The sequence below is a fragment of the Hippocampus zosterae genome, chromosome 11, assembly GCF_025434085.1.
Source record: "Hippocampus zosterae strain Florida chromosome 11, ASM2543408v3, whole genome shotgun sequence".
Taxonomy (NCBI): domain Eukaryota; kingdom Metazoa; phylum Chordata; class Actinopteri; order Syngnathiformes; family Syngnathidae; genus Hippocampus; species Hippocampus zosterae.
Genome location: NC_067461.1, coordinates 7,430,433 through 7,443,371, shown reverse-complemented (window position 1 = coordinate 7,443,371; position 12,939 = coordinate 7,430,433). Strand labels below are relative to the sequence as shown.

General features: G+C 40.7%; 1 protein-coding gene across 5 annotated transcripts in view; it reads right to left on the bottom strand.

Annotated features, from left to right (window-relative positions):
- The window catches only part of slc8a1b (solute carrier family 8 member 1b), an 86,201-nt gene that overhangs the window by 10,614 nt on the left and 62,648 nt on the right, over window positions 1-12,939 (bottom strand). The window contains exons 2-7 of one of the 5 annotated variants that reach the window (XM_052080350.1): window positions 10,718-10,883; window positions 10,483-10,597; window positions 5,286-5,441; window positions 3,960-4,059; window positions 356-541; window positions 183-272 (exon numbers count right to left, since the gene is read on the bottom strand). In XM_052080350.1, the coding sequence (XP_051936310.1) occupies window positions 183-272; window positions 356-541; window positions 3,960-4,059; window positions 5,286-5,441; window positions 10,483-10,597; window positions 10,718-10,788 (718 nt within the window). In that variant the 5' untranslated portion in view covers window positions 10,789-10,883. Of the gene's footprint in view, window positions 1-182; window positions 273-355; window positions 542-3,959; window positions 4,060-5,285; window positions 5,450-10,482; window positions 10,598-10,717; window positions 10,884-12,939 lie in introns of all 5 variants that reach the window. The other 4 variants (XM_052080349.1, XM_052080347.1, XM_052080348.1 and 1 more) reach the window with 4 other exon arrangements.

The following is a 12,939-nucleotide window of genomic DNA, read 5'->3' as shown; positions in this document are numbered from 1 at the left end:
TCCCAGAGAGTGAACAAATCTCCTCAAAAGAGGCTTTAATCTGTATATCGCCATGTTGTGTGTTCAAATCAACCACAGAACTTTGCCATAAAGTCTGCCAGCTTGATGCTAACACACAATGGAAATCACCGCCGAGACATGCTAATGAATGGCATCAGTCACTGTAGTCTTGGTGAGCTCACCTGGTACCGACGTTCCCAATGCGACAAACACCACCGCTGTGACCGAGTCCTTCAGGCCCACAGTGCAGCCAAAATGAGACGCCAGGTCACCTGTAAGCGCACATTCACGTGAAAGTGTAACAATTAGAATACACGCAAGCAGACACACACAGATTTGTGGTGCGGCACCGTACCGATGACGGCGGTGAGCAGCCCGATCATGCAGATGGACACGACGAAGCACGCCCAGCCGTTCCAGTAATCGGTGGGCGGCACGAAGGCGAACAGGACCTTCCAGAAAACGGTGAGAAAGTGCATGACGTAGTCGAAGCATGACGGTAGCTTCTCCTCGCCGCACTCGTCGTCGTCATCATCCTCGCCTGGATGCCCCGAGAACGGCACAGAGAAAAGTAGAAGGAAAGAAATATTGTTTAAAAATGTTGTTTTCAGAAAATCATATACAGTATTAATAATGTTTCCATGTATTTTAAGATTTAAAATAAAAAATATAAAAAATACAATTAAAGTAAACAAAAATCTAAATCAACTTGAAAATTATAATGACAAAAATAAAATGCAAAAAAGACAGTAATATTTAATAGGTTTTTAGAATCAAATATTAAAATAATACGATTGCACAAAATATTTAATTACTTTAAAAATGAGAATTAGTTAAAAAAATACATTATGTAGAAATAATAATGCAAATGCATTGGCAATCAAAACATAAAATAAAAATAAATAAACATAAAATCAATGTTAGAAAAAAAGGTCTTTGACCTTGTAAATGAAACAAAAAAAAAACATGGTCATTTTTTAATCTATATTTTCAGTTGTCCGACAAACCACACGGCAGTGAGCCTGGATTTCCAGAATTATCATTTATATTTGATCAGACAAATGCTGCCCTGAGAAGTTGTGCCATAGCGTAACTTCCTACGCCTACATTGTTCCTTCTCTTTAGACAGCAAAATCATTCAGACTTTTATGTGGCTAAAAATAAATGTTTCCATTTTCAAGGGGTCAGCACATGGCGGCTAATCCTCTCATTAAGTATAAATGGGACGGCGAGTAGAAGGTCAGCGCCCCCCCAGTACCTCTGTGTGTTAATTATAAGGGTGCGCCCGTCCACTGGGAAGCACTAAAATAGAGCGAACATGCTCTGATTGGCTACAATGCATTACAAAGGTTGACTTCAAATTGTGATCTTAAATCACAGCGCAGTTTCCTAAATATAATTAAATGATTATTTGAACGTGTTTGAGTTTCTTTGAAAACAAACCAACACACATGCCTCATGCCTTCCATTCAACATCAAACGCAGGTCAAACTTGGACCTCCCAATAACATTCGTGGCAATCATGATCCCGTTAATGATTCAACTCATTTGCAAAAAGTTTTTTTCATGTGTGTAATCCCCCGAGATTATATTCATCATCTTCTAATCTGAAATTCTGTTTCCAATTTAAAGCACAGAAACTGGCTGCAACTATATGACAGCAGCCCTGGTTATGTGTGTGTGTGTGTGTGTGTGTGTCTGATTTGTGCTGACATGCTCATGTTTATATTCATGTGACGCCACTCCTGTCAAATGTGCTGTCATCCACCTGCAGACACACACACACACACACACACGCACACGCACACACAATCCCCAGATAGCAAGGTACCATTAATCTGATTGTTTCTAGTAAACAAAGCAACTACGTATTCAACAGAAAGAGCAGTCAATCAATCATGTCACAAAAACTAATGATGTCACGCGTCAAGACATGTTTGTAAATGCAAGATGAATAAAAAAAAAAAAAACAACAATCTTGGAGCAACAGTTTTTGTGGTGTTTGTGGCAGCATTTATGTGATGGGTGGGATGGCTGAATGATACCAAAAATCCTTCAACACCTCCTTTGTATAAATATTTGTGATGTCCACTCATTTAATTGATTCAAGACGTCCGTTGTGAATTTTGCTGCCGCCATTTAATGGTGGTCCGTAGCACACTCAAGACAAAACAAAACAAAACAAAAAAAGTTACGCGGCGCCTTGTATTGATGATTAATTTATCAGTCCTGTATTGTGATGTGCACATAATATGTTGATAGGTAACTAAAGAACATTGTTATGGCAACATAATTTTTTCTTTAAACTGGGGTTCTATAAAACGAAAAAACATTCTGTAAACTCTTATTTCTTTTTTGTGTAATGCAAGAAAGCTAATTAGCAGAAAAGCAAAACCTGTGTATGAAATACTATGATCTATACAATATCTAACAAAGGAACGTGTCATCCTAAAAACACAAACAAAAATCTGACAGTAATGTTCGATAAGTGTGACTGTATGTTTCCAAAATTAAAATAATATGATACATCATTATCAATCCGGAGTCATTTTAAGTCGCGCAGCATTTGGACAAATGAGAGGTCGAAGAACACATCCCTGCGGAACGCCTCTCTTCTTCTCATTCATCCACAGGAGATGTGCAGATCATCTCAATCTACTCGGCCATTACACAACATCTTCAATCAATTACTAGATGCAACCTCAGAGTTAACGGCCCTGACACGGCCGGGCCATGATGCCATGGTTGGGTTTGACATACTTTAACTGACCAGAAAAGGTAATTAACCTCCCACCTCGCACTTAAAGCAACTAATGAGGTGTGGAAGCCACAGAAAGGGAGAAAGTCACCGGACCTCAACAACAATTTAAAAGCCAATCAGCTTTAGGTCTGAAAGGCCCGGAGAAGCAATAAGGTGTCACTTTCATGTTGATTTAAGAGAAGAGACTTCAGGACAAAAAAGGACAAAAAAATCCTACACGTCTCAGATAACAATTCAGTCCTGTAGGTAGCAGTAATTCCCCATTACCGTAGGTCCATGTGTTGGAGCATGTTGGCAAAGAGTTCTGTCACAGCAAAAAATCCCCCCACTGACCGTTTGGTCTTGTGGGTCACTGTCCATCATTCGCCCCATCACAAATGTGTGAACTTTTTTCAACACCGTTCCTTGGCCTCGATTTAAGTGGACTGTAACGTCCAAACAAACTAATCTTTGTTCATGTTTGTGGAGAAGTAGCATATGTGGAATTTAATTAACTAATTTATTAATAACTAACTAGCTAGCGAGCGAGCTAACTAACTAACCAACCATTATGCTTTGTGCTTTTTTTTGTGTTAAATAACTTTATTTCAACATATATTTTTGGTCATGTGATTTATAAAAGTAAAGGGTAAAACTAAACCCTTGCATAAAATTGTGAAACTTCTTTTAAGTGAGTAAGACTTTTATGACGTCAATGTGGAAAATCTGTCCATCTACAGTGTTGAGATTTTAATAACCCTGCTGCTTATTGCATGTCAGCGAATACAACAAAAGAAGGAGCACAAGCAACGTTGAAGCTTTTGTGCGAATCCAATAACTTCAAAAGGTTTCATCTGGAAGTACATAAACCCTTCAATTATATGTAAATGCTCCAGAAGCAGCTCCAAGGCGCAATAATCATCACATTAGATGATTTCTTGGCCACGGTTATTTGAATTTTGCACTGGTTGCCTGGCAACAACATCCTAATCACACTTGAGGAAGTGGCACCTCTCAAAAGTCGACAGATGGCCTGACCTTTACATACATGTGCCAACATCAACCTTATTCCAAGCGCTTTCTCTCAACATTTATGGAGCCCTATGAAAAGACAGGCTACCAATCAACATCCGCTTAATACGTCCTTGACAATCATCCGCGTAATGGCTCGGCATGAATACACATGTACATTTGGTTGTCTGTACATAGCGAGTCTTACCGGCGCTCACTGTGATGGCCTCTATGAACTGGTCCCTCCAGCTGTTAGTCCCCACCAGTAAAGCCAGATTGGTCTTCTTGATAAGCTTGTCCACTGTGTTCTGGCAAAGATAGAAAGAATTAGGTTGTTAAAAAATAAAATAAACACGATGCGATGAAAATAACTCATTTACCTTACAGGTCCTACCTTGTGGATACATAACCACATCTGAAATCTTTAAAGTGTTGTTCCTGAATCAATTTATCCCACCGCTTCTTGTCCTTATCCTTTTTCTACTATAAATTGCAGCAGAGCCCCAAAGGTTCCTGTAAATTCATGTGTGTCTTTTGTATTGGACTTGGTGCAATATAATTTATGTCATTATAATAGCAACACACTAAAATAGTGTGTTTCAATGCGCGCGCATGTGTGTGTGTGTGTGTGTGTGTGTGTGTGTGTGTGTGTGTGTGATTGTGTGTGCGTGCGCGCAAGGCTTTATCTTCCCCCCTTGGAGATCATTTCAACAAAATTAGCAACCTGGTTCTCCCTCTGAAGTGCAAAGTAAGAAGGACGATAACGGTCCCGCTGCTTGCTTAATTAGCACGAATGCGCGTATGTGTCTGTAGGACTGTTGAAAGCACAGATTAGAAGATACAAAATGGCCAGAATTTTGCCTCCCTTTTAAGAGCTTCTCTTTTGTGGCAATGCTGAACGCTGGCGCGTTTTGGCTGCCGCTGCTCAACCCGTATTGTTTTGTATTTTTTGTTATTGTAAAGTGTCCTTGGGTGTCTTGAAAGGTGCTTATAAATAAAATGTATTATTATTATTATTATTATTAAATGTCAATCAAAATAAGTAGTTCCACTCCCGTCCTGTAGGTGGCAGTAATAGCCAGATGTAGGCAGTGTGATAGGATGATAGGGCAAATTGTGTGCCATTTGATTCATAATGGATGTGTGGGTGCACTATTTGGCAGGTGCCATTTCATGTCATGCGGTGCATCAGTGTAATTGTTGCTATGGCAATGACTTTTTTTTGATAGAATCGGGCTCTTTTGCCAAACAAATGCACTTGACTGCATCATATTGTTTCACTTTTGTAAATGGCCATAATTCAGTATTTTCTATCAATATTGACAAAAGCATAACCCCCCCCCCCTCTCCTCCACATTTTAAAGATGTTTCAAGAAGAGACAAAAACAAGAATGTTTTCTAAGGTGAGTGATGGCAGTCGCTGGTTCATTGGCGCATGGTGTAAATTACAGCAGAGACCACCATATGAGGGAACTTGATAAATATTCCGCAAATAAGACACAGGTCCATACATACATGACTTTGTCAGCCTTACCTTGAACTCGTAGGATTCCTCAATGACCACCTCCAGTTTGACGTGGTCTCCCAGCATGGGGCGTCCCATCTCGGCGATGCGCCTTTCCTCCTCGTCCTTCCCCGTCAGAGCCTCTTCTTCCTCTGCAATCTCCTCTTCCTTCTGCTGCTGCTGCTGCTTCTCCTCTGCACAAACAACACGTTTATGTTTTTAACACGTAAAAAAAAACCACTCACAAGGCTATCAACACTAAAAATGCACAGAGCTAAATGTGGGACATTATCGTGTAATGCGAAACCGACAAAACACCTATGACCCAAGGGACAAATTTAAAGCATTTTAATGGGATGAAAAATAATTGGCGAGTCGCACGCCTGTTAATGAGGAAGCATTCTGTGAGGACCGCAAACAAAACTTTCACATGAGAATAACTTCTTTTTGTTGTGTTGTACTAACAATCTTAAATATTAAATATTTATATAAACTTCATTTTCTGGTGTTAATCTTAAAGAAATACAACAAGTGGGTAGCAATAAAGTTATAATGATCAATTTATCTCGCTAGCTATGTGTATCTGGGTAGGGGCTAATGTGTGACATTTGGCTAACATTAGCTAACAATCAAAGCAAAAAACCTTTAACAAGTATTATCGTTTAGCTGCTAGCGTGAAAATTAGCAAGCTAACTATGTGTACAGTGTGAAATGGTAGATACATCGAATGTAGTTTTGTTCAACCACCAAAAGACAAGTATTGGATAACTGCTTGACAACACAGTAGTAATTAAGGTCAAAGCGATGGTGGCCATGGTGACAATCGGGCCCTCTAGGTTATGCTGCAGCACTTAAGAGCTGTCGCCGCTTGTTTAAGCACACATTAGCTCGCAAATGCAGACTTGATAACATGTCCACAGATGCTCATCGCGACTGGCTGAATGACACGGGATGGCTGTGACAACTGCGGGAGGTGGACTATCGCTTGTTTTTAAATCGTCTCTTGTTGTGGCACTCGAGAACGCAATTGCTGCTGAAATTGCTTGTGAATTGCTTGCTTGGTAACATTTCTCTTTCATTTCTCAAGACATGGGAATTTGGAGAACGTGAAAAAAAAGTGGATATTCACACAATTAGCAGATGCTAACACCGAAGTTATGTAACACAACACAACACTGACTCATACACACACACAAACACACACACACACTTACGCGGGAGTCAAGGAAAAAGGAGGGCGAGAGGACATTGCTGTCAGACAAAATCTGTCACGTATATTCCCATTGAGATCCGCTGTGTGCATGTGCGTGTAAATCAGTGCGAGTGTGTGTGAGTGCGCATGGGTCCTGACCCATGTGTTTTGGGCTGTTTTGCCCTCTCAGGGCTCTTCCTTCTTCACACGCTGCACTTTCAGCCTGCTATGAACTCGCCTCTTGCACTCCCTAGGCTTTTTCTTTTTTTTCTACAACACAAAATAAATGTGTAATATCACGAGGTCATCCGCAAACTTCTCCCTCACACACACACGCACACACAAGTCGAGTGTGCGTGACCTCACCTGCGAGTTGAAAATGAAACGAAACGAAGTCGTTCGTGTTCTGAGTCAGCTTCCTCGTGTGACTCACGTACTGGTTACAAAAAATCCGAAAATTCAATTCAGGCATGTATAAATCAGTTGCACTTAAATTTTAACGTTGGCTCATCGTTGATATTACCGCTTGTGAAGTCATTTATTTTTAAAGAGTTAAGCGTTCTCTCCAGTTTTCAGATTGGTTAAACGTCTTCATTTGGTAAAACACGGGGGCCAAAACTCAAAAATGAAAAGTAGGCACGGACATACCACGAGAAGCTTGACTAATCAACGACACAGCTGTTCTAATGAATCTCATTAGTTAGCGAAACCACTAAAGGGTAACGCAGCGCCTGATGAAATTAGAACATCATCTGATGACTTTTCCGATAACACACAAAGTACACGCGCGTGCAGAGATGGAGGTCATAAAAAAACTGTGCGCGCGGGACCTGTTCAATACCCGCTAAGGACTGCAAGCGCTCAAAAGTGTGTACGCGTTCCCGCGTGTGCGCGTCCCAGAGGTGTGCTTCATCTTTTTGCTGTCCGATCCATAACACGCGCCTGGTAAACACAAAGCACTGATAGCACCCTTGTGTGTAATATGGGCGAGCTTTAATTAGTGTACATGGTAGAGTTAGGTGATGTAAAGGGCATCCATTTCTCCTCTGGGCAAGTGGAAACTATTGTGATAAGATTTATTTCTCCAGCCACGACACATGCAATGAGTATTTTGTCATTTTGGACAAAAACGATTTGAAGAGCGATGAAATGCGGTTACAAAATGGCTCACATTACGATGGCAGCAAACCTATCTGTGATTTCCATCCAGACCACCGGGCCGCGCCTATCTGTGATTTCTTCTCGCCAATCACGGGATTATGAAAAAGTTATAATCTATCTGGTGGTGTCTGACTTGTCTGTCAACTGGTGTTAGCAAAATCTATTGATAGTTAGCACATCGGCCTCACAGTGCAGAGGTGCAGGGTTCGATTTCTGCTCCGGCCTAATTGTGTGGAGTCTGCATGTTCTCCACATGCGTGGGTTTTCTCCGGGTAATCGGGTTTCCTCCCACATTCCAAAAACATGAATGGCAGGTTCATGGAACACTCTAAATTGTCCCTAGGTGTGAGTGTGAGTGCCAATGGTGGTTAATTTGAGTGTGCGCCCTGCGATTGGCTGGCAACCAGTTCAGGGGGTCCCTCACCTACTGCCCGAAGACAGCTGCGCTAAGCAGCAGCATGCCCGCGACCCTAAACAGATTAGAAAATGGATAGATGGTGTCACCGTCTACTTATTGGTGTTGTCACTGTCTTCTCATTGGTGTGTGTCGTCATCGCCTCCTTGGTGATGTCAGAGTCTTTTTACCGATGTCATCACTGTCTACTTACTGGTGTCGCCACAATCTTTCGACTGTTGTTGTCACAGTCTAGTGAATGCTGTTATCATTGTCGACAAACTGGCGTGGTCACAGTCGACTTGTTATCGCGATTGTTATCACAGTCTTCTTACTGTCCGTCATAACAGTCTACTCAATGATGTCGTCTTTGACTACTTACTGGAGTCATAATGAAGTCCCGATTAATGTCACAGTCTTCTTACTGATGTCGTCACTGTCTACTTATGGTGTTGTCACAGTCTAATGACTGATATAACGGACCGCTTACTGCCGTTTTTACAGTCTACTAATGAATGTCATTAATGTCCTGCAACTGATGTCGTCATCATGCTTTGACCGGTGTTCCAGAGATCGACTTACTGATGTTAAGAGTCTGCCTACTGATGTTGTCACAGTCTACTTCCTGCCATCATCACTGGCTTATCGCTGACAGCGTCGACGTAGTAGTGATCTTCTGATTAGGGTTTTACACTGCTGATACCAATTATCCACAAGTGAGATCGGTCCATACCGATACTTGGAGTAACTGTACATTATTTAAACGATTATTATTATGATTATTTTAATAATTGAGTAATCACTCAATTTTTTTCATTCATTTATGAATCTATTTTTAAAAAAACATTCTTTCCAAATGTCGCTCGCTCGTAGCATCACTACCACTTACTGATGTCGTCACCATCTACTTACTGGTGTTGTAATGTCCGCTCACTAATTCCGTAACTGTCTACTTTCTGGTGCTGTCATTGTTTACCAACTGATTTCAATGTCTGGCCTTTGGCTCCATAATTGTCGATTGATTGTTGTCATCACGATCTTCTCCTTGATATCGAAGTCTTCATACTTACGTCGTCGCTGTCTACTAACTAGTATCATGAGTCCGCTTACTGATGTTTTACTTTATATGTAAAGTTGACGCTAGTGCGGGGTTATATAAAGGTTATTTTTAATATAAGAAATTTGTGCAGGTTTTTCACATGGGTTTTGGACTTTGTGTTATCTTAAGATTTGATTTTTTTATTATTTTCCTATCATTCCCCATTGGAATGAAGCACAGCCATTATTTGCGTGTCTGTGTGCTTTTGCGCCCTCCCTTGAATGTACATTCCACCTGTGAACACTTTAAAAAACGTCGCAGTGAGAAAGCGGGGACATTTTAACTCACAGCAGCAGATTTCACAGAGCCCCAAACGCTGCTGAGTAGCAGGATGGGGTGGAAAAAGAAGAAAAAAAAGAAAGCCCGGAGGAGGCGGCGGAGGAAGATGAGAGGACAGGTGTGATTCCCGCTCAAGCTAATTTCTGAAGGGAAGCAAAAGAGGAAAAGTAGAAAAATGTAAACGTAAAAAAGAGAAGCAGGAGAAGTGCTTCACCTCAATCAAAAGGCCTGTCAAAATGGATGCCACACAGTGGAATGCCTTTTTGCCCAGTCAATCAGCAAAGAAAAGGTCACGATAATCATAGAAACGTTGCCATGATTATTAAGATAGTGACACTTAAAACATGAAAAGGTCACATGATTTAAAATTTGGTTTTGAGTTCCACATAAAAATTGCTAAAAAAAAGGATTATTATTTTAATTTCGTGGAAAAAAAGCCAAACTCTTTATTTTCAGACTTTTTTTTTCAAGTTAAGACAAGGAAATTAAAATCTAAAAAGCTAATTTATGTTTGAAACATGTAAAGTGAGCACCAATGTAAAATACAGATGTGTTTCAGTTTTGGGTGTAAAACTGGGGAAGCTGTGTTTGTTTGTTGGGGTTTAAGGCAAATTTAAATTGGAAAATAAGTCATGGAATTGATCAAATATAAAACTGTTCGACATGATAATGTGACTATACATTATTTATTCATTTATTTTTGCTCTATTGAAATTTTAGGAAAGGCAATTTTCAGGCCGGTGCTTCAGCCTTGCCCTTTTTTTCGGTTATTACTTGATGCTTAAAATTGTTTTTGCATGTTATTTTCTATACTATGCATACAACCGAAAAATACTTCTCATGTGACTAATTCCGGAGTTTTTCTGGGAAAAATACGGCGAGCATCTATTAAATTCTATTAATTAAATTTGGTGTTTTGAAACGAAATGCTGAAACCTATGGGAGAGTTTTTTTTTTTTTGAACAGTGTAAAGTACAATTTGGCGTTGATCCAAATTTGATTCCTATTCAAGTACATAAACAGGGTGGCCATTTGATTGAGGGTCCAATTCTCCTTGCTGTAGAAAGTCTGGAGAGGGAAGAGGGCGGGGAGGGGGGCTCACACCTGTCCAATCTGTCCCGTTGCCTCTCCTCCACTGGGGGGCTTGGAGTAGAATGTAGAAGGAGGACTGCTTATTGTACTCCTCACGGTCTAAGATCCTAATGGTTATGCTCTTCCTGTATGGGACACCCACACACACACACACACACACAAATAGGGGGGTGGTAAATGCATGCATGGTATAAAACCAAACAACATGGCACAAATGAATACACAAAACACACACACGCACGCACACACGATGATGAGATGTGGTGCACAAGACGGCGATTCGCTCAATGAGGCTCCTGCCGACCTTTGGGGTCATCGCTCTCCACCAGGCGAGGTTCTCCGATCTCTACGTAGAAGGTTTTGTTCTTCTCATACTCCTCGTCGTCAATTATTTTCACGTTGATGGTTTTACTGAAGAGGAGGGAAAGGCGGAAGAGAAGAGAGGGGGGAAAAAAAAGAGAAGCAAAGAGAAAAGTGAGGAAAAAAGGCTGAGAGATTGAGAGGAAAAAAAAGTTTGGGATTTCCCACCATGCAGAGCAAAACTATTTGGCAAAAGTAAGTTTGAGTTCTTTAAAAAAATAAAATAAAATCACCTTTTTGATGGTGTTCTGACACCAAAATAAGATGCCAACTTCTGCAAGATTGTTAATTCAAATTCAATTTTATATTGAGGTAGTGGCATAATCCATGATGACTAGCCCAGAATATTTGAAAATGTTAGTTCCACTACGTCTGCTTCAAACCCGCCACTTGAAATTTTGCTGTCGTATCCAAGCACAAACGTTTCACGAAGCATTAGCCGAAGAGACAAAAAAAAAAAAATCTGCCATTTTGATTATTTCCAAGCTTTTTCAAAGTCAAATTTCTATTGGAATATCAAGAAAATTAAGCAAGCCCCCTAAAGCTAGTTAGATTTAGCGAACGGGAAACTTGGCCGACATGCCGAGCAGGAATCGACGGTCGAAAAAAAGTCAAGAACCAATTCCCAAAAAAAGACACCCCCCAAAAAATTGTTTTGGCTTGTAAGTGGCCTACGTTTTCAGGGCTCCTTCAATGATGAATTTCAGTTTTTCTTCATTTTGATAACGCAAAGATAGTTTTGTTTGACTTGGTAACATGAAATTTGATCAGCGGCTATCACGAGTAATGTACAAAAAAAATCTCCTATTTTGCTTTGAATCAGTCATTCTAAAATCATTTTTTTCCCAGGCGCCCTTCAAAGTTTTCTTTTAGTTTTTTTCCTTCCTGATTGCTACTCATTTTGAACCAATTAATAGCAAAGGGATCGGTCATATCATCTTTCATAGCATTTTTATTTTCAGTTTGCCCTGGGGGAGAGCTTGGCAGCGAAGCCTAATGACGCACAATAAATACACCATACAGACCTCGGACGCTACTTTGGTATGAACTAAACTTGGATTCAACTTTGCCCAAGTACATGTAACGGAAATCACCACATTCCACCGGCAATTCAGCCCAAAATATTCCGAGCTGTATTCTATGAGCGTTAATATCCCTTTAAGAATGTTATCGAAAAGAGCGCGGGACGCATTTATTTTTGCAAGGTCACGATTCAGCCTCAGGTTGACCTTAAGGAGATTAAAACGGGAGCGCAGGGCCACCAAACCGCTTGGAACGATCATGTTCCTCAAGGCCGTTTTGCTTTCGCCAACAAAATTACACTCCACCGATTTATAAAAGGATTTGCTTGGTTTTGGTTGGTTGGCTTGGTGGCGGCACAGTTTGGACCAAAGACTTCAAGTTCGTATGAAAAATAGTCTGAAGAGAGGATAGTAGAAGAGAGAAGAAGAAATGTGCAAAAAATTTCACTTGGAATGCTGATCGGATTTCCCGATTGTTTTCATGCCCTAATAACGGACAAAACACTTCATCGGGTCACTGTGCAATGAAAACAACGCCGGGGGCGATAGACCCCGTCAGTCGGGTACTTTTCGGCAAGTTGCATGTGTGCTTGTTTATCTGCGTTCCCCCATCTGGACCAACCCCCCCCCAAAAAAAACTCAGATCCAAATCCATGACAAGAACGCTACTAATTTAGCCTTTCAGAGATCACAAAATAAAACCACACAAATGCGCACACAATGCCATTAGTGGAAAGAAACCATAAAATAACCCTTCTGGTCACAACAAATTACGATGTTTCTTATCTGTGTACGTTAAACGATATGCACGGATAAGAATGCACCTCAAAGTGCCGCATTGTAGATTTTCTTTTAGACACCATAGTGAGACTAAAACATACAAAAGAGTGTATTAAGACAAGACGTGTCGTTCTCGTTGCGATTTGAAGGCACTTGAACGGACGTGTAGCAGAACCTTTCGTTTTCTCACGACGCAGGTTGAACTATCGGCTGGATCCAAACCAAGCAGAGTTGAATCCTGCTAATTACCAACGCACACAAACACAAAGCGGAGTGGATTAACCTATTCGACGGGGAGCGCGTCC